General features: G+C 50.0%; 1 protein-coding gene across 1 annotated transcript; it reads left to right on the top strand.

Annotated features, from left to right (window-relative positions):
• Positions 1-3,427: 3,427 nt before the first annotated feature.
• On the top strand, positions 3,428-22,988 carry KIF18B (kinesin family member 18B). The gene is made up of 15 exons (XM_059670426.1): positions 3,428-3,702; positions 12,073-12,399; positions 13,040-13,197; positions 13,496-13,600; positions 13,788-13,898; positions 13,979-14,176; positions 14,333-14,509; positions 15,100-15,174; positions 15,358-15,458; positions 15,866-16,052; positions 16,403-16,530; positions 19,605-19,810; positions 20,048-20,570; positions 21,530-21,619; positions 22,087-22,988. Exons 2-15 carry the CDS (start codon positions 12,081-12,083, stop codon positions 22,175-22,177), a joined length of 2,469 nt encoding a protein of 822 aa, XP_059526409.1. The 5' UTR covers positions 3,428-3,702; positions 12,073-12,080; the 3' UTR covers positions 22,178-22,988.
• The last annotated feature ends 320 nt before the right edge of the window (positions 22,989-23,308 follow it).

The raw sequence follows: 23,308 nt of genomic DNA, 5'->3' as shown, positions 1-23,308 counted from the left end.
TCAAAAAGTTTGCCCACCCCTGTATTCTCCCAGCTGCTGGCAGTGCCGCCAGCAGATGGCTCTTGGCTACCAGCCCCATCCAGGGATTGTCTCTGCTGATGTGAGCTGCCTTGCTCAACGTCCTACCTCTTTCTCAGGCAGCTTGTTTCCAGTGACTGATCAACATGCAGGTTTAAACTCAGGACAAGGCGGAAGAATCTTCCCAGCTTCAGAGTTCCCAGCTCCCAGCTCCCTAATCCTGCTTCCTTTCTTTTTCTTCCACAGGTGTTAATTCTAAGGGTATTCGCCAATAAACTTCCTGCACACTGATCTCAGAGTCGGTTCCTCAGAGTACCCAACCTGCAACATCTACCCCCAGTCTCACTCATTTATTGATTCCTTCAGCCAATTTTATTGAGTACCTATTATGTTTCAGCCCAGCAACAAAGGCAGCAGATGGAGTGTGAAGTTAACTGTCCAATGGGTGATCACATCGCCTACCTCTCAGAGAAGTCAGAAGCTACAAGGAGATGCCATCAACTTCCACCATAAAATCCACAAACTTCCCTGCATCTATGCCCCTCCTTCCTCCTCCTTTTTGCCTCCATGGAGGAGCTGTGCCCCCTACCAGGGTCCAGCCTGCCACTGTGCTCTGCATCCACGCTCTCTCACCAGTGTGACCAATCCATCCTTGTTTGCTCAGGACTGTCCAGGTTTTTAAACTGAAAGTCCCACATTCTGGTAAACCCAGCTGGGCAAAGTGAGATTGTTGACCACTCTCTCACCTCCTTGGGGGACTTCATTTAATTGTTAATCACACCTCTCTATTAATCGTCAACTGCTTGCTCTGTATCGGCTCCTTCCCATCAGCATTTAAACCTCTCCTATTCTTAAAAATCCTCCTTGAGCCCTAGATGGGTTTGCTCAGTGGATAGAGCATTGGACTGCAGACTGAAGGGTCCCGGGTTCGATTCCAGTCAAGGGCACGTACTTCAGTTGCAAGCTCGATCCCTGGCCCTGGTCGAGGTGCAACCAATGGATGTGCCTCTCTCACATCGATGTTTCTCTCTGTCTCTCCCCCTCCCTTCCACTCTCCCTAAAAAAAAAAAAAAAAAAAAAAATGGAAAAATATCCTCAGGTGAGAATTAACAAAAAATCCTCCCTTAACCTCACATCCCCTTCCAGCTACTACCTCCTTTCTCTGCTCCCTTTGACAGCCAGATGACTTGAAAGAGTTGTTACTATCTTCTCACTTCCCTCTGGGATCTGGCTGTGGCCACGCCTCTGAAACTGCTTCTGCCGAGGACACCTGTGACCTCCCTGTTGACAAACTGAGTGGACACTTTTTCATCTTCACAGCGCTTGGCTTCTGTGCGAGGCCAGATCTTAAAGTCTGGCTCACGGTTGAGGATGGCAAGAATGATGTCTTGGATTCGGTTCAAGGACCTTTTAAAATTAGCCTATATCTGAAACAGCTAATGCCATACCTACGTGCAAAGTGTGCGCAGTGATAAGGGTGTGGGTAAAAGGATGTGCCTGCTCTATGTCTCCTTAGCAGGGTTAGTGGTCTGGCCTGTTACAAATAGTGATTATATCCACACAGCTCACAAGAGCATAGAGCCTGTTGCTTTTCACAGCCCCCCCGACCCCCCACCCATATCAGCCCAGAAACTCTTTGGCCACCATAAAAGGCAAAAATTCTGCACCTGGTCCTCACGTCTGGGTGTTAGGTCTTGAAATTCTTTTGGGGCCAGTGCCAGATCAATCTCCTCTTATCAGCATCTGTGGTGTAGAGACCAAGGGTTTTCCACTTGTGTCTACTAAAGTAGGCTTGGCCAGGCCCTACCAAGGCCTCTCAGCATCATGGGCTCAGTTGACTCACCTGAAAAGTTATTTTCCCTTGACTTCTGAGAGCCAAGGAACAGCTCCCTGTGCCAAACTAGCTCCACTCCTCCTTCAGACCTCAACTTGCATGTCATGTCCTTCTGAGAGCATAATCAGTCTTGGCTCCTGGCCTCACCCTGACTCACCTGACCTTTTCCAACTAATTGTTCAAACCAGAACTGGACCAGGAGGCTCCTAAAGACCCCAACCACAGTCCCACAAGCCCCCCACCACAGTCCCAAACCTCTGGAAGCCATTCTTCAACAGTTTCATTTCTCTTGGGTAGTAGAGATGGCAATGGTTTCCTTGTAGCTTTACAAGAACCTTTGCATGGTTTTCTCATTTTCTTCTCACCAAACCTACAGTGCTATCCCATTATACAGAGAGGGCAACTGAGGTCTAGGTAGGTTAATGAAGAGTTTGGGCCTAATCAACCAAGTATAAATAGAGAAAGGGGTGGGGGGGAGATCAGGGATGGAACTCACAATCTTGGCATATCTGGACGATCTGAGCTTTGTGGCCAGAGCTGTGACTCTACTATCTTTAAAAAGAAAAATTTTTGTTGTTGTTATTAATCCTCATCCAGGGATATTTTTCCATTGATTTTTAGAGAGAGTTGGGGGAGGGGGAGAGACAAAGAGAGAAACGGATGTGAGAGAGAGACATTGATTGGTTGTCTCTCGAGTGCATCAGGGCCAGGGATCAAGCCGGCAACCGAGGTACACGCCCTTGATGGGAATCCAACCCGGGACCCTTCGGTGCACAGGCTGATGCTCTAGCCACTGAGCCAAACCGGCTAGGGCTGTGACTCTATTATCTTGATGGCAGGTCCACAGAGGGCATTTTGCCTCTTGTTTTCTTGCATGCCTCAGATCAATTTAATGAAAGTGGTGAGCAACTGGCTGCTGGCGGCCACCACCCATATCACCCTAATCAGAGTCATAGAAAGGTATCCCTTTACATGGGGGGGGGGGGGGGGGCGGGGTTGGAGCACTGTCTCATCCATGGTCTTCTAGGTCAGTAGGAACAGCACGCTATTTGCCCCATTTTACAGGCTAGTAAACTGACTCTCAGCCACTAGTGATTGGAATCAGGCAAAACTCTCCTTGACCCCCACAACCTCGGGTGATGGGTATCAGCATGAAGTTGGCCCACCAGAATTCAAGCAGCAAGTGGCTGTGGCGGATGGAGACGGGGCTACCCAGCGATGCCCTAAGGGGTCAACCCTCATTCAACAATCAGTCCGCGACACTCCTACCACTGTCAGAGCCAAGCGGGTGGAATCGTCATTCTCTGCCGCCGCCGCCTTTTCCACATCAAGGCTGCTCTCGAAATTCATTCTAGGGATCGTCGAGGGGCGGGAAGAAACCCTGGACAGTGGCTTGGATAAGCGGATGCCCACAGTAAAAGCAGGTTTGAAAACGGGTTTGATGTCTCGTTGCTGCAACTGGTGATGCATCCAGTCCCAGGGACAACAGAGACGCCCCCCCATCTACCCTCCACCCCCGGATCTCAAACGCGCGCCGGTTACTGCCGGTCGGTGTAATCCGTCCAGCCGCGGAGCCTGCCTCGAACAACAGTTACGGGAAGTGCGCACGCGCACTGCTGGCGGCGCCGGTCCTTTGTTACTTAGGAAACAGCCAATCAACGACGCGGGCGTTGACCAATGGGAAGCGCGGATGAACCGACCCGACTGATTTGAAAGCGCGGCGCGGGCGGTGGTTTTCTTGGGGGGAAGGGGAGCTTGTGGGGCGCACTGTCGGGTGGCCCCGGGCTCCCGTTTGCGGCCGAGGGACCCGGTGGCGAGCGGCAACACCGGCGGCAGAGAACCGACGAAGGGTAAGCGCTCCCGCGGCCTCCTGCGCGCAGGGCTGGGACGCTCAGCCCCAGCTGCCGAGGGCGGCAGCCCCAGCCCGCCCTCTTTCGAGCGAGATTCCGAGGGGCAGCGTGGAGACCACGCAGGGTCCGAATGGTCTCCAGGGAACCGGGCAGGGTCGGTGCCGGAAGCATGGCGCTTCCTTACACAGCTGCGCAGGAGATCGCGACTCCTCTGCTCATTTGTGCGGGACCTGGATGTGTCCGCACATCTGCACTGGGCCAGGCCCTCTGGACAGCCGCTCTGTGAGAGGTCCTCCTGCCCGTGTGTGAGAGAATTGGGTCTTCCCGGACACGACATCTGGAGACCTGGGACCCCCTGCGCGTCTGTGTGGGGTAGCTAACACCCTTTGCCCACACCTCTGCGGGAGAACCGATGGCAGAGCTTTGCCTGCGGCCGAAACTTAGTGAATGAGTTACTTACTATAGAGGTAAAGTTTGAAGGAAGGAATGGATGAAAGAACATCTGGATGGTTAGACCATGCTTTCTGCTACTGCTGCTAGGATGCCTTCCCTTAGCGTTGACTCTTGAAGGTGGTAAAGTAACTTGGAAAAGATAAAGCCTGGCCTCTGCCGCGGGAAACAGGGGCTTTTACTGAAGACAGTACTTTTGGCATCATGGGAAAATGTTGTTTGTCATGTTAATCCTAATGATAATCCTAATAATAATGGCTAACGTTCTTTAGCACTTACCATGTTTGAATGAACTTAGTTAATTCTCACAACAACTCTATTGGATAGGTACGAATATCATTTACATTTTACAGACTGGGAAACACAGAGAAGTTGAGCCTAGCTCAGGGGAGAAAGTCTACATTTTTCTGAATGAGCTTCTTCTCAGTGTTACACTGTTTTCTCCAGTCTTGTCCCAATTCTATTTTCTCGGCCTCACCACATCCCATGTTTCAACTACCAATGTGTCCAGCCCTTCTCTACCTATTTCATTGTTGAATGAAGGTACCTCAATTTGTTGGTCTTTATATTACCCAACCCAGCTCCATTTATACTTTTTTCAAAAAGAGTATACAAGTGGCGTATTTAGGGTATTCATAAAAATTGCCTCTATCTGGCCACAAAACAAGATTAAACAATTATCAGAGTTCAACTCATATTCTCTTTCCACAAGCAATTAGTTAAAAAGACAAAAGAAAGAGAAATTAAAACAAACCCATATTTTAGATCTTTTTTAAAAACCCACTTAACTCAGCTAAATGGGATATCATAATTGTAATTAAAAGATAATTAGTATGGAACAGTGAAAATACTATTTACAAAACGTGTGGGATACAGTTAAAGCAATATTTCTAAGGTAATTTATAGTCTTAAGTGTTTACATTTCAACTTTTTTTTTTAAAGCTGAAAGTTAGTGAGGCAAATACACAACTTTAATAAGATAGAACAATAGAATAAATGAGTAGGAAATAAAAAGGAGTTAAGAGCAGAAAATAATGAAGTAGAATTTTATTACATAATAGAGAGGTTTAACTTAGCCAAAATCTGCATCTTTAAAAAGACTAATTAAAAAAAGCCAAACCTCTAGCAATAAAGAAACATAGAAAAATGTTCTTAAGCATAAAAATAGAGACATAACTTCAGTTACTGAGAAATTAAAAGAGAAAGAGAGAGAACAAGTTTAATGGAACACCCTTTTTAACAATGCTTTTGGACAGTTTTCTAGGAAAAAAACCACAATTTACCAAAATTGATTTAAGCAGCTCTGAAAATGTTGAACAAACTTAGGGCCATTGAGGAAATTAAATTAGTTTAAAATGTACTGACACATCCATCAAAGACAACAGCCAGGCCCACATGGCTCAGTGGTTGAGCGTCAACCTATGAACCAAAAGATCACAGTTTGATTCCTGGTCAGGGCAAATACCCAGGTTGTGGGCTAGATCCCCAGTATGGGGTGTGCGAGAGGCAGCTGATCGATGACGCTCTCTAATAATTGATGTTTCTATCTCTTTCTCCCTCTCCCTCTCTGAAATCAACAACAACAAACCCTACCACCCTGGCCTGTTTGCTCAGTGGTTAGAGCATTGGCCTATGCACTGGAGGGTCTTGGGTTTGATTCCGGTCAAGGGCACGTATCTGGGTTGTAGGTTCAATTCCCTACCCCATTTGGGGTGCATGTGGGAGGCAACCAAATAATGTGTCTCTCTCACATCTATGTTTCTCTTTCTCTCTCCCCTTCTCCCCCTCCCACGCTCTCTAAAAATCAATGAAAAAAAGTATCCTTGGGTTAGAATTAACAGAAAACAAACAAATAAAAAAGCAACCTACCAAACTCAACCAGAAATTTATAAGCAATTAGAAGAAATTATTCTATTCTTATATAAACTACCCCCCCCAAAATAAAAACCAAGAAAACATTTCCAGTCTATTTTGTGATACTAAAAATAAGACCCAAAAAATGATAAGCCAATCTCTTTTATAAATGTAGTTGTAAAAATGTATTAAGTATTAACAATCAGAAATCAGCAATGTGTATTAAAAAATACATTATGACCAAACTGGGTTTATCCCAGGAATATGAGAATGGTTTAACATTAGAAAAACTACCAATACAATTTACATAACTATAGATTAAAGGAGAAAACATATTCTATTAGGCACAGAAATAGAATTCAAGCCCTAACCGGTTTCGCTCAGTGGATAGAGCGTAGGCCTGCGGACTCAAGGGTCCCAGGTTCAATTCCGGTCAAGGGCATGTACCTTGGTTGAGGGCACATACCCAGTGGGGGGTGTGCAGGAGGCAGCTGAATTGATGTTTCTCTCTCATCGATGTTTCTAACTCTCTATCCCTCTCCCCTCCTCTCTGTAAAAAATCAATAAAATATATTTTAAAAAAAGAAATAGAATTCAGTAAAATTCAACACCCATTCATGATTTTTTTTATTGTAATTTGGTAAACTAGAAATAGAGGTAAATTTTCTTAAACCAACACCAAGTGAAATAATAGGAGCATTCCTTATAAAAGCAGCAAAAAGGCAAGATTGTTCACTCTTGCTGTCTCTATTCAATAGTGTACCAGAGATCCTAGCCATAACTATAAGACAAGAGAAATAAATAAAAATAAAATTAGGAACAAGCAAAATTGTCATCAGCTACATCTTATGATTGCTTATTAAACACCCAAACACACACACACACAAGAGAACACAGCTCTTCTCTTCGCAACCAACCATAGATAGAACCAGTGGTCTTTGGATGTTGCCCTGTAGGTACTAGGGTGAGGGGAGGCAGACGCCACAAAAGCACAGCTACAGGGCAGAATGGTCTGGTACAAAGAGTATTGATTGCCTCTGCTGACCGTCTGAACAAGGTCAAGTTCTGACCTTGCTACTCATCATCCATGTGACAAGTTCCTTACTGAGCCTACGGATCTAACTACAGAATGAGAGTGTTGTGAAAGTTAAATGACGCCCTTTGTAAGGCATTTAGCACAGGGCCCGATACATGGTAGGCACTCAATAAATGTTAGCTGTCATAGCAATGACTTTTAGACTTTTGGATTCAGACTGTGCCCTCCTCTGGCCTTTATTCACCCATAGGGTAAGTATGATAGAGCCTTTGCTGCATGCTGGACCCGGTGCCTGGGTATCTGGGGTGCACAGATTGTATCAGAAGCGGGTTCTGCTCTTTTGGAGCGTAAGGACAAGAAACACAGTGTGTGCGGGTTGTGAAGGAGCAATGAAGGGGACTACAGCAATCCCTGTAAAAACAGAGTATCCAAGGGCTAGGCACCGCCTGCCTTCCCAGCTCTCGATGTCTGCAGGCGGATCCCCTCCAGTCCTCAGAAATCTTCTCTCGCGGCTTCTGAGGAGTTTGGTCTTGTTCCGCCTGTCCCTTTGAGGGGGGCAGAGGAAGCTATCCTGAAAACAACTGAATCTTGGCTTTCCATTCCCAGCTCGGCAGTGAACTAGCCTCTGGGTTTTAATGAGCTGCCCTGGGTTAGAAGCAGGACGTGACTGTGGCTGGCTCAGAACCCTGAAGATCTTATTAAAGAATCATCTCCCTCGTACTTTGGGCTGAAATGCTCTTTCCAACTGAGGATCAAAGCAAACTTGACAAACGTTCTCTCATTAATCTCCCCATCCCCCCGGGCGGGAGCAGATCTATAGCTGTTCTCTCTGGCTCTCAGAGGGGGGAAGCATGGATGCGATGTGGCCGGTGGAAAGACCTCCCACCAGTCCGATGCAGAGCAGCGGGCCAGGACCCCGGTGTCCTAGCCGCAGCCATGCCAAGTGTCACCCCCACCCCCAACCCATGCCCCTAGCGCTGTTTCAGAGAGGAGGAAAACATCTCATTAGGCAAACAGTCTGCCTCGCTGGCCCTCAGGAAGCGGAGAGGAGAGAACTGTAAAGGTTACACGCACTCCGCTGCCAGTGCCCTTTTTAATTTCCTGCTTAGAATGTTAGGCTGCTCTGTCGCTGCTCCTCAGCTGAAACCCTCCCTGTGGGGAGCTGGGACTGCCATTAAGGCAGCCAGTGTAGACCCAGGCTGTGGGGCCAAGCAGCCTCTGCCTTCTCTGCCCTGGGCGAAGGGTGATTGTGGGGAGGGAAATGCGAGGATGGGAGACAGGAATTCTCTCTGAGTGTTGAAAATTAGGTACAGTCCATATAGCTGAAACTGTTTGCATAATACATTACGCTAGTTACATAAAAGCGATTATAATTATTAAAAAACATAAGGGACTATTCCAACAATGTGATCAGGAAAGCATAATATATAATAGCCTTCATTATAAGGCTGTATGCAGACTCTGCAGTCAAGACTGCCTGGGTTGGAACCAGGCTTCATCACTAGCATTGGAATCCTGGGCAAGTTGCTTAACTCTCTCAGTCTCAATTTGCTCATTGAAAAATGAGTTTAAGAATAGTATCTGTTTGTGGGATTGTGATGGAGATGAAAGGAGAGCCTACTCATACGATGCTTAAACAGTCCCTCGTCTAGTGGGTAGGCAGTTGCAGTCCAATTGCTGGAACAAGAAAAGAAATTATACACATGTAAAAAGATTATTATTGGCCAGGCCAGTGTGGATCAGTGGTTGAGCGTTGACCCATAAACCCAGGAGGCCACGGTCCAATTCCTGGTCAGGGCACATGCCGGGGTTGCAGGCTCAATCCCCAGTAGGGGGTGTGCAGGAGGCAGCCGATCAATGATTCTTATCATTGATGTTTCTATCTCCTTCTCCCTTCATATATGTATATGAAAAAATATACATATAGATTTTTATTGGTTGATATCTTTGTTTTGTATATGGAGAAATTAAGAAGTTTGGAGGTGGGAACGGGAGTTTCAAGTCAGCTCAATTCTGCCTCATTTCCCCCCCCCCGCCCCCCCTCAAAACAAACAAACAAACAAACATGAGTTCTGCGCTGTAGTATTAGGTAGAAATTCCAGTTTTCTTTCCTGAATGACCTTGGTCCTGTCAGCGGAACCTGCAAAAGCACTCATCTGTTCATATCCCCAGGAACAGCCCCTTATTCCTGTTAACATATCCCTAGAGCTGGGTTGAATTTTTCCAGGATATCTGTGACTCCTGCATTCCAAAAATTCCATCTCTACCCTTGGTAGGCTGGCTTGAAGGTTAAATGAGAAAAACAAGGAAAGAAATCCGAGGGGAATACGAGAGGGAATAAGCAAATAAGTGTTTGGAATTATTGCCAGGTCAACATTAGGAAATCTGTTCATGTCACCCTCTACATTAACAAATTAAAGGAGAAACACTGATCATCTCAGCTAGTGCCAAAAAAGCATCTGATAAAATTTAACACCCATTCCTAATGGACAGTGAAGGGTGGGGAACTAAAGATAGAAGAGCTAAAAATAGAAAATCACTGTCATTATTTGCAAACTATACCATCATTTAATTGAAAAACTTAAGAGAATCAATGACAGTCTATTAGAACTAATAAGGGAGTTCAGTAACATGGCCAGATACAAGATCTGCATACAGAAATTGGTTGCTTTCCTATATTCTGGCAAAATGAATTAGAAAATGCAATTTTTAAAGGAGCCTATTCACAATATAATAAAGACTATACAATAACTGGTAATAAGCCTGTCAAGAAATACACAAAACTCAAATGAAGAAAACGATAAAATTTTACTGAGGATTATAAAGTTGTGAATAATGAAAAGAGATACTATGTTCCTAGATGGGAAGACTTAATATTATGAAGATGCCAATTCTCTTCATATTAACCTATAAATTCAAAGTACTCCACTTAAAGTCTTAGCAGGATTTTTCCTAGAATTCTATAAGCTGACTCTAAAATTATATGGCAGACAAGATGCTTAAGAATAGCCAAGAAAAAGAACAATGAGGTGAGATATTATAGAACCACAATAATTACAACAGTGAGTTACTGGGAAAGAAATAGACACATCAGCAGAACAGGATGGAGAGTCCACAAACAAATTCACATTTACAGGAGAATTTAGTTTTGTTAAATGTGGCATTTGAAATTGGTAGAGAAAGAATGAACTATTTAGCCCTGACAGGGTAGCTCAGTTGGTTAGAGAATTGTCCTGATACACCAAGGTTGAGAGTTCAATTTCTGGTCAGGGCACATACAAGAATCAACCAATGAATGTATAAATTAGTGGAGTGGCAGGTTGATGTTTCTCTCTCTCTCTCTCTCTCTCTCTCTCTCTCTCTCTCTCTCTCCCTCCCTTCCCCTCCCCCTCCCCCTCTTGCTCTAAAATTAAAAAAAGACAGGTTTGGTTTTTTTTATTGCTTAAAGTATCACAAAGGGTATTACATATGTGTCCTTAAAAAAGACAGTTTTTAATAAATGATCTTGAGATGATTGCTTACCATTTGAAAAGAAATCTAGAAACCTCACACCATTCCCAAAAAAATAAATCCAACTTTATAAATACCTAAATTTAAAAAGTAAAATGTATTAGATAGAAATATAATAAAAGTGGTTATTACCTTGGGGAAGGAATGTTTTCTTAAATATGACAAAATCATCAAAGAAAATGTGACACGTCAGACAATTTAAAAATTTAAAGCTTCAGCATGGTCAGGGTAGGGTTTTTTCTAAGAATGCATGGTTGGTTTGATACCAGGAATACTATCCAATAATTTACTACTTCAACAAAATAAAGGAGAAGAAACATATTAGGAGATGCTGAAAGCATTGGGTAAAATTTTAGACCTTTTTCATAACCACTCTAAGTAAAATAAGAAAAGAAAAAATTACTAGTATAATGACTATATATCCAAAAATAATTTCTAAGTAGCGAAGCACTAAAGCCATTGCCTTTAAAATAAAAAACAAGGCAGAGATGCTCATTGACATCATTATTATTCAACATTGTTGTGGAAGTTCTAGGGATTGCAATAGACAGGAAATGAAATATTTGGTATAAATAGAGAGGAAAAAAGGTTAAAAAATTATTTTCTTTTCTGATATATAATTGCATACTCTGAAAAACCCAATAAACCCTAATTTTAAAAAACACACACAATTGGAATTAATAAGAGAGTTTGAGGGTGGTAGTGATAAGGCAAATGTATAAAAATCAGACGTGTTTCTCCATACTAGCAATTACCACCTGGAAATAGAAATGGGGGAAGCTGTTCCATTCATAAGAGTGATTAAGTCCATAAAGTTCTTGGGAATTGCATTAAAAGGGCAATTACAGAGCTATCTGAAGAAAAAGAAAACTATAAAATCTTATTGAGGGACATAAAAAATATCTGAACAAATAGAAAGGCAATAGCCGTGTGTTTGCATGGAAAGGTTTAATATAAAATAAATATGTAAATGTAATACCATTCCAGTTTTAATTCCAATAAGGTTTTTTTGTTGTTGTTGTTGTTGTGGGGCGAGGAATGGGATGAGTTCTGGGTTGGGGATGGAATTAATAAAATTTCCTTAAAGTCAAATAGAACAATAAATGTCTGAATATAGCCAGGAAAATCATGAAAAAGAAAGACTAGTGGAGGGGGAGGGTGGCCTTGCCTTATTAGATGGAAAGCATACTGTAAAAGAACAGAATGGAAACAGTGTGGTGTTAGCACAAGGACAGACAGGCTAGTGGGACATTACAGAAAGCCCAGCAATAGGCCCCTGGAAAAATACAGCCATTTGGATGTGACAAACATGGCATTTCAAGTGGGAAAGAGATATTTATTAGTGATTGGTGCTGGCACCAATATTCTTACTCTCTTGAGGTATAAAACAGATCCGCTGTTGGGGTGGGGGTGGAGGGAGGCCCTGAATGCTAGACTGAGGGGGCAAGCCTCCCTTCCTGGTCATCTCCTCTGGAGCCGGGGGTCCGATTGGCCCTCATATCCATGTTGTCTCTGCCCAGGTGTCGCCATGGTGATGGCAGTGGAGGACAGCGCGGTGCAGGTTGTGGTCCGGGTCCGACCCCCCACCCCACGGGAGCTAGAGAGCCAGCGGAGGCCTGTGATTCAGGTGGTGGATGAGCGGGTGCTGGTGTTTGACCCTGAAGAGCCCGATGGGGGCTTCCTTGGCCTGAAATGGGGCAGCGTGCACGACGGCCCCAAGAAGAAGGGCAAAGACCTGACCTTTGTCTTTGACCGGGTCTTTGGCGAGGCGGCCACCCAGCAGGATGTCTTCCAGCACACCACCCACAGCGTCCTGGACAGCTTCCTGCGGGGCTACAACTGCTCCGGTGAGAGCCTGGGCCGGCAGCGGGGAGAGTCCTGGCTGGTAGCTGCCTTGCCGCCCTGCTTCCCTCTCGGGGTTTTATGTGCCTTCTGACAGGGGTCCCCTCCCGCTCAGCTGGGCACTTGTTGAGGAGGGCTCTGGCCCTTGCATTCTCTGTGGGTCCCCCATTCATCCTTCTCCTGTGTGTGAGGTCCTCTCCTGGGCCCTGGGATGCAGTAGCAGCTCAGACAGACATGGCTCCTGTCCTCTTGATACTTACAGTCTGGGGGGTGGGGAGGGTGGGGGGAGACACTAATCAAAATCACACTCACAAGTGTGTGGTTATAAACTGAGGTAAGTGATGGAAGGGAAAGAGCCCGGGCCTTCAGCAGCGGAGAGGGCATCCCTGCGGAAGGGAGATGCCACACCCACCGTGGAGACCCCTTTGCCCTAGAATTGGCAGACCTATAGGGAAGCCAGGACGTAGATGTGGGGACCTCAAGCTGCATTGCCAGCATGGCGGATGTGAGTGATTGGAAGCAGATGGAAGGCAAAGGAAGGGGATGGAGAGGGAAGGGTGAGCTGGGTGGAAATGCACAGGGGGAGCCACTAGAAAGGTGGGTCTGGCCCTGTCACCACCCTACTCCCCACTCTGTCCCCTGCAGTGTTTGCCTATGGGGCCACTGGGGCCGGGAAGACACACACCATGCTGGGAAGAGAGGGGGACCCCGGCATCATGTACCTGACCACCATGGAACTGTACAGGCGGCTGGAGGCCCGCCAGGAGGAGAAGCAATTCGAGGTGCTCATCAGCTACCAGGAGGTAGGGCTGTCCCCTCCCTGGGACTGGGCAACCCATCCCTCATTCTCACAACCACCTCAGGAGGGAGTGGAGTGGCTAGTGGGGGAGAGGGTGGTAGGAAGTGGGCAGATGGGGCCCCAGTGAGAGCCCAGAGGGCAGAAACAGCTCGGAGAGAGACTACGTGTGAACTAAACCTGCTCTGTCACTTAACGCCATGCCATCCCGCAAAACAACAAGCTCAGCCCTCCCAGCCCCTAGGGGACAGGTTTCCGGAGGGGCCCTGTCCCTCAGGTCTCTGCCTTGCTCCCTTTCTCCTCAGGTGTACAATGAGCAGATCCACGACCTTCTGGAGCCCAAGGGACCCCTTGCCATCCGTGAGGATCCCGACAAGGGGGTGGTGGTACAAGGACTTTCCTTCCACCAGGTGTGACATTGGGCTCGGGTGGCATGAGCAGTCCCGTTGGTCCTGCGAAGTTTCCTCACCAGGCAGTTGGCTCTGCCCCGTATCCCATGCGGTGCTGGTGACTTGGGTTCTGAAGATCAGCCCTCCTGCTGGGGGGAAGTCCTGGTCGGGGAAACCACAGCTCCCTTCCTGGTCATCTCCTCTGTAGCCAACCTCAGCTGAGCAGCTGCTGGAGATGCTGACCAGGGGGAACCGTAACCGCACACAGCACCCCACTGACGCCAACGCTACTTCCTCCCGCTCCCATGCCATCTTCCAGGTGAGAGGGGTCATGGGTCGGAGCCTGAAGACGGGGCTCCTGGTGCCCAGCTCCCCCTCACCCCTGCCCCCTGCCCCCAGATCTACGTGAAGCAGCAGGACCGCGTTCCCGGTCTGACCCAGGCCCTTCAGGTGGCCAAGATGAGCCTGATTGACCTGGCTGGCTCCGAGCGGGCGTCCAGCACCCACGCGAAGGGGGAGCGGCTGCGGGAGGGTGCCAACATCAACCGCTCCCTGCTGGCCCTCATCAATGTCCTCAATGCCCTGGCCGATGCAAAGGTAAGGCTGCACAAACCCAGGGTTCCCCACAGGACAGCCCCTGAATGCCCAAAGCCAAGGGTTCCTCCCTTCAGCCCTGAGCCAGAGGCTGCCAGGTCCCAGCCTGGGTCTGCCTAGTCCAGCCACCTCACGCCAGGCCCGCTCGCTGCCCCCCAGGGTCGCAAGTCCCATGTGCCCTACCGGGACAGCAAGCTGACCCGCCTGCTCAAGGACTCCATTGGGGGCAACTGCCGCACAGTGATGATTGCTGCCATCAGCCCCTCTAGCCTGACGTATGAGGACACGTACAACACCCTCAAGTACGCCGACCGGGCCAAGGAGATCAAACTTTCGGTGCGTGCAGCCTGACCTGGGGGAGTCCCCAGGCTGGGAGGAGGAAGGGGTGGAACGAGGACTCCCACAAGGCAGAGGGAAGACTTCCCGAGCCTCTGTCTTCAGGGAAATGGGTAGAAGTGACCCAATCCCTGCCCTTGGCAAGACCTCAGGTGCGGGAGAGGCAGGACGGTCTCCAAGACTTGAAAAAAGAGTAAAATACGGCATTGGACGACTGAGGCAGAATCGTCTCAAGAGGGAGGCAACAGCAGGGCGTGGCTGAGTGTTGGCCAGTGATCTTTTTCAGACTTGCTTTTAGCAGCAAAACAACATAAACACCAACGTGTAACACAGATAAGGGCAGAGCGGCACTGTTTTCCCCTGCCGCCTCCAGGAGCTCTAGCTCTCCCGGGGCTGCCTGGTGAGTGCGTTAGTCAGGCGGTCAGGGGTCTTGGGTTCAAGCCACTGACCTTCCCAAGTCTGTTTCCCTAGTTGTGAGTGAGTCACGGGAATATGAGTGAGGTGCCTGGCACAATGCCTGGCCTTTTGCAGTGGTGGCTGAAAGCTACTTTGAATGAACAAACAGATCTCTCCCTGTGTCCCCGTCTCAGCTGAAGAGCAATGTGGTCAGCCTGGACTGTCACATCAGCCAGTACGCCACTATCTGCCAGCAGCTGCAGGCTGAGGTGAGAAGCCCGCCTGGGGAGCATGGCTGGGAGGCAGGGCTCCCTGGCGCAGTGGGGTGCGGGGGCAGGAGAACAAGAGACGGGAGCATTGGGGTGTGGCCAGGGCTCTATGCCAGGGGGAGGGGGCAGCCCCTACCTCCTTTGCTCACTTGGACTCTGAGGAACTGGCTGGTTGGGTTCCAGGTGGCCAGTCTGAGGGAGAAGCTTCGAATGTATGAGGCGGGAGCCCAGGCCCCCCAACAGGACCTCCCACAGCCCCCCAAATCGGGCACTCCACAACCACCGTAAGTTCTGTGGCCCATACCTGCCTCGTCCTTCAGTTCGGCAGGGAAAGACCCCCTTCTCCAGCTTCTGGAGGGCGAGGACGCCTTGCTTCTGTTCTGGCACCTGGAGCTAGGGGTTCCCACCCAGTGCCCAGCACACTGATTGGCACCCAGAATGCTCTGTGTCAAATGAGTAAATGATACCCCAGCCTGTATAGGCAGCATCTACTATTCAAAAGAAGGTACAGCTAAGAGGTTCGTGTCATTGTTTCCTAAACCAGAAAATTGCTGGCTCCTTCTGCCCCCCTCAGCTACTGCTCACTTGTTACCCAGGCATCCATCCTTCCGGGCTCTGTACCGCCTGCCCCCTCCCTGCTTTCCCCACCTGCCCCTACTTCCCACCCCTAAACCTCTCATTTCCCCCTTAGCTTTTCCAGCTCCTCCCCACCATCTCATCTTCTCAGCCAGCCCCGCACCCCAGAGCTCCACCCAGGATCTGCAGTCCTTCAAGAGGAAAGCCTGGGGACAGAGGTCCAAGTGGAGAGGGTCAGGGAAGGGAATTCTTCAGATCAGGAGCAGCCCTCGGAGGACAAAGACAAAGACCCGGCCAAGGAGGTAGGACTTAGAGCTGGTGGAATATTCGAGGAAATCCCTCTCCGACTCACAGAGTCCCTTCAGGCCCAGGTTCTCTACCTGGAGGTCACATCTTAGTCATTGGAGGCTTTCAGGTCCTGTCTGCGGAGAGCTGTTCTGTCGGATCCTGTGTGTCTGGACATGAGGAGGGTGTGCTACCATCAGGAGAGCAGGCAGGGAGGATGGAGACTGGGAGGAAGAAAAGCCAGACAAGGACCTGGACATTCCAGGAGCCGTCATCCCACTCTTGGAGGGGGAAAGGTTTTAGAAGCTGCGTACATAGGGAGGGCGGTCATCACGGGCCCTCTACCCATGACTTCCTTCCTCTTCAGGTTCCGATCCGGGTGTCAGAACAGAGCCTCCGACAGTCAGGGCTGGAGTCCCCTGGCCTGAACCTGGAGGCCAAGCAAGTCGTGGGCCACCTCTCACCACAGAACCTGGAAAGGGACCATTCTAAGCAGTAGGTATCCTCTTACTCTTCTCTGGGGTCCAAGAAGGGAGAAGATGGGCTCCAGCCTCCTAGGGTGGGAGTTGGTGCTAAGTCACAAAAGCTCTGGTTCTGCTCTAGTTAAGAGTCAATATTTTTCAGCATTGTCCATTATCTGCATTTTTAAAAAATTTAATAAATTGTTATTGATTTCAGAGAGGAAGGGAGAGAGAGAGAGAGAGAGAGAGAGAGAGAGAGAGAGAGAGAGAGAAACATCAATGATGAGAGAGAATCATTGATTGGCTGCCTCCTGCACGCCCCACACTGGGGATTGAGCCTGCAACCCAGGCATGTGCCTTGACCGGGAATCGGACCAGGAATCGAACCGTGACCTCCTGGTTCCTAGGTTGATGCTCAACCACTGAGCCAAGTCGGCCGGCTGGCTGGCCATTATCTGCTTTTAACAACTTGATATTATCACCTACTCTATTTATTTATCCTCTCTCTGTTTACACCTCCACATAGCTGGCAGCCCAACAGAAGGGAAGCAAAACACCAAATTCCATCGGGATGGCTGGCAAGCACCCGTTAGGCAGGGCCCCTGGGTTAGTGCTTTGCTTTCCAGTCTGAGGGCCAAGCTGCCTGCCCGGGCTCAGCAGGAGGGAGCTGCCAAGAGAAGTCAGGTGGCAGGCCGAGGGAGGGGCAGCCTTCCTGAGTCAGGTGTTTACCGTGTCTCTTCATCCACAGACTGGCTGTAGCCGTTTCTTCTCAGAAGTAAATACAAACCACCACCTAAAGCCAGAGAGATAGATTTCGGACCATTATTTCTGTGCTTAATGGAGAGGTGCTGCGAATATTTTTTTCCCTTGGCCCCCCAGAACATAAATCCCCTGCCACTTAGCTCTGCTGCTGCCAACCCCACTCCGCCCTCCCCAGCATGCTTCATGCTAGGCAATGTATTTAAAGCTCTCAGACAGAAGGGCCTGTTTAATTTTATTTCTTGTTGGGGAGTGTCTGTTTCCAACTCAGCAAAAATGCTGCAGCCTGAATAATCAGCAGCTTATTATCTGTCTCCTGCTGCTGACTCCCTGGGGCCCAGCAGTGGCAGGGACGCACTGGCGCGATGTCCCCTGGAGCCCAGGGAACAGCCACCGGCTCCCACTTATCACTCAGGGTCTCTCTGCCTGGCGACCCCCATTGTGAGGAGCCAGGGCACCAGGGTTCTCACTCCTGCCCTGCTTTTGGTCTTGTGGCTTCTGACAGGTTGCTTTGGTCGTGGCTGTGATTTGGGGATCATAGGCCTGATTATTCTCCCTACTTCTTTGTGCTGAAGTGCTAATACAATGTGACAGAAGACCCCAAGTGTTAGGGGTTGCAGAACATTCTTGATCGCATCCATACTTGGAAAGACCGTCACAATCAGATCGTCGAAAATAATTTCTCTTTGTCTTTAGACTTTAGGCTCTGAGACCACCAGGGTACGGAGTCAATCTTAGATTTTCCAGTTCAGTGGTTTTCAGAATTTTTATTGCTGCCAAGTCCTTCAAATGAAATCTTACGCTGAAGTCTAATACGGAGAACAGATAAGGCCGAGTTGCTCCATTTAAAATGTCCTCAGATGGGCTTCTTCCAGTCTAGTTGGAAAACCCCTGACATAGACCAAGTGTCCATTTGTCAGATGGGGTGGGTACTGAGGCGCTTGCCCAGGGCCACACAGCTACAGCGAGAGGGATGGGGCCAGACCTGCTCATCTGACATCTAGCCAGTGCATTTCTCCCAAACACCCACTTCCCTTAGTAGTCCAATCTTTATATGTGTGGCTCAGGCGGATATGGAATGAGTTTCCGCTGTGTCCTTTTTAATTTACATCCTGCCTTCTTTCACAAAGGCCTGGAGGCTGCTTTAGAAAATGAGCTTGGCTTCCCTGGGCGCACACTGAGGGCAGAGGAGGAGGCTCAGAGGTGTCCGGGCAGGTAGTAGATTATGCTACCTGAGGATAAATTATTGGTCATGAATAATCCCCACCGAGATAATTGTGTTTTCTCTTTTATCGTAGGTGTGCCTGACAGAAAGGAAATTTGCTTTATTAGAATCTAAATTTACAACATCAATAATCACATTACGCTCATAATTTCCCTTAAGTAGCCCCTCAGTGCATGTGAAGTATGCACTGATTCACGCATACTCTTCCAGCATCCCAGCCATGCAATAGAAAGCGCAGACTGCAGGCATTTTTAGGGGTGCTCTCAGAACCCAGATCACACAGCCTATCTTATTTAATCTCCTCATATCCTAACAAGGTAGATGGCATTATTTCTACTTTACAGGAAACAATAGTTAGCTAACTTTATAGTGCTCGCTCTTGAGTACATATGCCAGGTATTCTTTTTTTTTTTTTTTTAATTGATTTCAGAGAGGAAGAGAGAAGGAGAGAGAGATAGAAACATCAATGACGAGAGAGAATCATTGATTGGCTGCCACCTGCTCGTTCCACACTGGGGATCAAGCCCACAACCCGGGCATGTGCCAGGACCAGGAATCAAACTGTGACTTCCTGGTTCCTAGGTCAACGCTCAACCACTGAGCCACGCCGGCTGGGCACCAGTATTCTTTAAACACTCTCTGTATAAAATCATTCATTTCATCTTCCCAACAATCTGATGAGGTGGGTTATCCCCGTTTAAAAGAAGTGGAGACTGAGGGTGAGCAGTGATCCAAGCTCAGCAGGTGGGAGGCGTGGAACAGGGATTTCAGCTGCCCGGCTGGCAGTCTGACTTGAGCCTGGCTCTTCACTGCTACCTTTCTTCTGGTAAATGCACTTATTCAAGATCACTGCACCTGAGTCCAAGTCCACTGAGCACCCTTTCCCTACTTCCCAGGTCACTGTCTTTGTTGGGAGGCATGTTTAGGTGGGTAAAGCCGCTCACCATTACCTGTGACCATCTCTGCCAACTTGGTCTTCAGCAAGGATGTGGCATAGCAGGAGCCATGGCTGGGATGGTGGGGCTGCCAGCCCACCTGTGTTCCTCCCCACACCGGGAGCAATGGGGCGAGGACCCTGGCCAGCCGGTCGGAGTAGGATGGGCATCCCCTTCTCTCTGTTCCAGGTTGGCACTGAAGGTTCTGTGCCTGGCCCAGCGGCAGTACTCCCTGCTCCAAGCAGCCAACCTCCTGACCCCTGACATGATCGCAGAGTTCGAGACCCTGCAGCAGCTGGTGCGAGAGGAAAAACCTGGGCCTGGAACAGAGGCCTCCAGGACTCCTGGCCCAGCCAGGGAGGCACCTCTGGCTCAGGAGCTGTGTTCAGAGCCAAGTGAGTCTCGCCCCTGCTCTGCCTCTGCCTATTGGTGCCGAGGAGTAGCTGGGGCTTCAGGTGCTGGGATAGGACCTCTGGGATCACAGGGTGTGCAGAGAGGCCCCAGGAGTCCTGACAGAACTGAGGAGTTAGGGACTCCTGCATATCTCCCATGTCTCTCTCCCCAAATTCTAGAAACTTTACTTTCTTCTGCTCAGTCTGTGATCTCTCAACACCCTCCTTCTCTATACCCAGAGCCTCCAGGATACTCTGGCCCTGTGACCCGGACCATGGCAAGGCAACTGAGTGGCCTCATGCACGGTCTGGGGGCCCCACCTGGGCCTGACAGCACCTCTGCCCAGGCAGCTCTGCAGTCCGTGGAGAAGAAGAGAAGAAGGAAACTGAGCTCCTCAGAGCAAGACAGTCACCAGGCCCCAAGGCTGGGGACCAAGCGTCAGCACCAGTCCTTCCTGCCCTGCCTGCGAAGGGGGTCCCTGCCTGAGACTCAGCCTTCACTCGGACCCACCCCCCCCAAAAAGGGAAGGGTCGCCTCCCCCTGCCACTCCCCTCGCTTCTGCCCAGCCACAGTCATCAAAAGCCGGGTGCCTCTGGGCCCTTCTGCCCTGCAGAACTGCTCCACCCCGGTGGCCCTGCCCGCTCAGAACCTCAACATCACCTTTGATCTCTCCGAGGAGTCCCCCTCAAAGCTGGGTTTCCATGAATGCGCTGGCTGGGAAAATGTGCCCCAGAACAGGCTGGATCAGCCCTTCATCCCCAGGTGAGTCTCCCCTGCTGGTCCTCCCAGCCGTCCCAGCAGGGAGCCAGGGGTCAGTGAGGAACGGTGGTGCTGCCTGGAGGAGTGAAACACAGCCCAGCTCCTGGAGCCTAGACGTTTGCTGTCTCTTTCCCTTGGTCTGATCAGGTCACTCCCTAGGCCCAGCAGGGCAGAGCATACAGTTTCAGGGAGGCATTGCTACTCTCAGGGCCCTGCCTTGTCTGTTTATTTCAAAGCTGCCAGCTCTGTGCTGGTTTGTGGCACCCCATGAGTAGCTACAAATGGGCCCCCCACCTGGGGAGGGTGAGCAGGGAGCAGGAATTCACAAGGGCTGTCCTGCCCTCTCTGTTCCTCTGCATCACTTGGGTCCTTTGCCCCGATTGGAGTTCTGTGTGCCCCTGAGAAATACTTCTATCTGCCGCTGCCACCCCCAGATTTTACCCTCTAGCCTGGCATGTGGAACCAGGAGGGGGATACTCAGAAAACGTTATTCAGCGTTTTTCAGAGAAGATGAAGCTCTTACCCGCACCTTCCACCACATGTCAGGGTAGGGGGAGAGCAACCAGCTCAGGACAGTCCAAGGGCAAGAACAAGCGGCAGACACCCTGGATGTATGAGGCCAAGGGCGGCAGGCTGCCCACCGCACCCCCACCTCCCGCAGCCCGAACCACCTCTCGGTGACAAGCTCCAAGCGGGCAGGTGGAAGGGTGAAATCGTTTGAACTCCGGTTCCCTGGACGCACCAGAAACTGACACCTGGATGTTCTCCCAGAACAGCCTGTCACTCAGCTGTCAGCCCGGGCCGAGAGAGGCGGGGACAAGAACCCACCTCTTAGGAGGAGAGGCCTCGGAGGTCATGTTGTCCACCTCCCCACCCCCCAGGCTGGGGCTGGAGGAAGGAGGCGCCGCAGCCTTTCCTGTTTCCCTCCTGACCTGCCTCCCTTCATCTTTCCCCTCCCTCAGTGGACCCGCGCCCCTGTTCACCACGAAGGGCCCCAAGCCAGCCTCTTCCTTCCCTGCGACCTCAGCCCGCAAGAAGAGGCGCCTTGTGAGGTGAGGCTGGGGAGGTGCTGGGGGGGAGAAGCTTTCACCAGGGCGGTGGGTGCCCGGGCCAACTGCAGGCCCCACGTGTCTGGACACCTTGGAGCCAGTAGCGGGGGTCCCGCGAGCAGGGCCAGCGTCTGGGTCTGACGGGTTCCCTTGGCCTTGCTGTGACAGGGTTATTCTAGAGGCGAAGGGTAGCCACCTTCTTTGGTTAAAGGCCACAGGCCCCTCTTCATGAGAGAGGCGTTAGTGTTCACTGGTTAATCCAGGGAATGGACTCCTCAGCCCCTCACCTCTGCTTCCCTCCCAAACCCCACAAAGCTCCCCGCCCCACCTCTCTCACTCCCTCAGATCTGGCCTTGGAAGTACTTGTTGGTGCTCAAAGCTTGGGGTCCAGGTCCACCCACCCATTCCCGCCTGTAGCCCAGGGGCACAGCTGTGACCTTCCTGCCTTCCCTCCTTCCTTCTGCCCTCAGTTCCTCCATCGCCCGCCGCAGCCGCATCGCCCGCCTCCCCAGCAGCACCTTGAAGAGGCTGGCGGAGTCCCTCACTGCCCCAGGTGACTAGCACTGGGAACAGGGATGGTCTCAGCCACCGTGACCGATGAAAACAGGAAGTAGGCAGTGACAAGGTGGGCAGAGACCCGAGGACCTGGGATACTTCCGAGCATCTCGAATCCTGAGGAGAGATGGGAGGTGGGATGGAAGAAGAGACAGTGGGACCGAGCCGGACTTGTCTCCTTCCTCCCTGCCTCCACCACCCACTGGCCTGCAGAGCCCCCTGCAGTCCCCATGGCCCTGGCAACCTTCGGAGCCAGAGGGAACGGATGAGGGTTAGGGAAGTGCTGTCAGCCGGGAGATGCATTGCCAGGGTGTCCTGACCGCTGTCCCCTCTTGGATCCTGGAGCAGCCTGCACCAGGAGCCGTGACCTGCCTTCCTCAGCTTGGAGCAATTAACGCCAACACCCTCTTCCTTTACTCACCCTCCTCTCCTAGTCATTCATTCTGCTACTCATGCTCTTATTAATCTCTTGTTATATTCAGCTTCTCAGCATGTATATATACATTTGTGAGTGTTAATGTGTTGCTATTTTAAAGGTGCTCCCCGCCCCCCCTCCCCCCCAGTTTATAACACCCTCTCTGCAGGCAGGTGGCTGGAGGTCTTTGTTCCCCGTTCCCAGTCTAACACAGGGCTCTGTCTACTGATGGCAGAGGAGGAGGGGGCCTGGTGCGGAGCCCCAGCTTGGCTCTTCCTGGTTTTGAGGGAGGGACAGCTTCAGCCCCATCCCCCGAGCCTGGAGCAAAATCCGCAGTCCTGGTGACGATGCAGAAGATCAGTGGTGCCTTGATTTCCAAATAAAGACAGCTTCATGGTTTTTATCCTTATTGTAAACAGGCTACACACTCAGTGTAAAAAGAAGTGTAAAGAAGAAAGGAAGCCCTGGCCCATTGGCTCAGTTGGTTGGAATGTCGACCTATACACCGTCAGGGCACACACCTAGACTGTGGGTTTGATCCCCAGCTGGGGCGTGTACAAGAGGCAGCCAATCAATGTTTCACTCTTCCTTACTCTCTCTCTAAAAATGAATTTTAAAAACACCCATAATCCTTGGGTGAAGATTAACAACAACAAAAAACACCATTATTTTAAAAAAGAAGAAAGGGTGGGGGGTTGGGAGCGGCCAGGGAGAGGTCAATG

The sequence above is a fragment of the Myotis daubentonii genome, chromosome 16, assembly GCF_963259705.1.
Source record: "Myotis daubentonii chromosome 16, mMyoDau2.1, whole genome shotgun sequence".
NCBI classification, from domain to species: domain Eukaryota; kingdom Metazoa; phylum Chordata; class Mammalia; order Chiroptera; family Vespertilionidae; genus Myotis; species Myotis daubentonii.
The sequence above is the reverse complement of the archived record's forward strand: the minus strand, read 5'-3'. Positions and strand labels throughout refer to the sequence as shown.

Excerpts from the sequence above, each read along its gene's own strand:
- KIF18B (XM_059670426.1), top strand. The coding sequence starts at position 12,081 with ATGGTGATGGCAGTGGAGGACAGCGCGGTGCAGGTTGTGGTCCGGGTC. Across the intron at positions 13,899-13,978 it reads GCTCCCATGCCATCTTCCAG|ATCTACGTGAAGCAGCAGGA; the intron begins GTGAGAGGGGTC and ends CCCTGCCCCCAG. Across the intron at positions 15,459-15,865 it reads TCGGGCACTCCACAACCACC|CTTTTCCAGCTCCTCCCCAC; the intron begins GTAAGTTCTGTG and ends TTTCCCCCTTAG.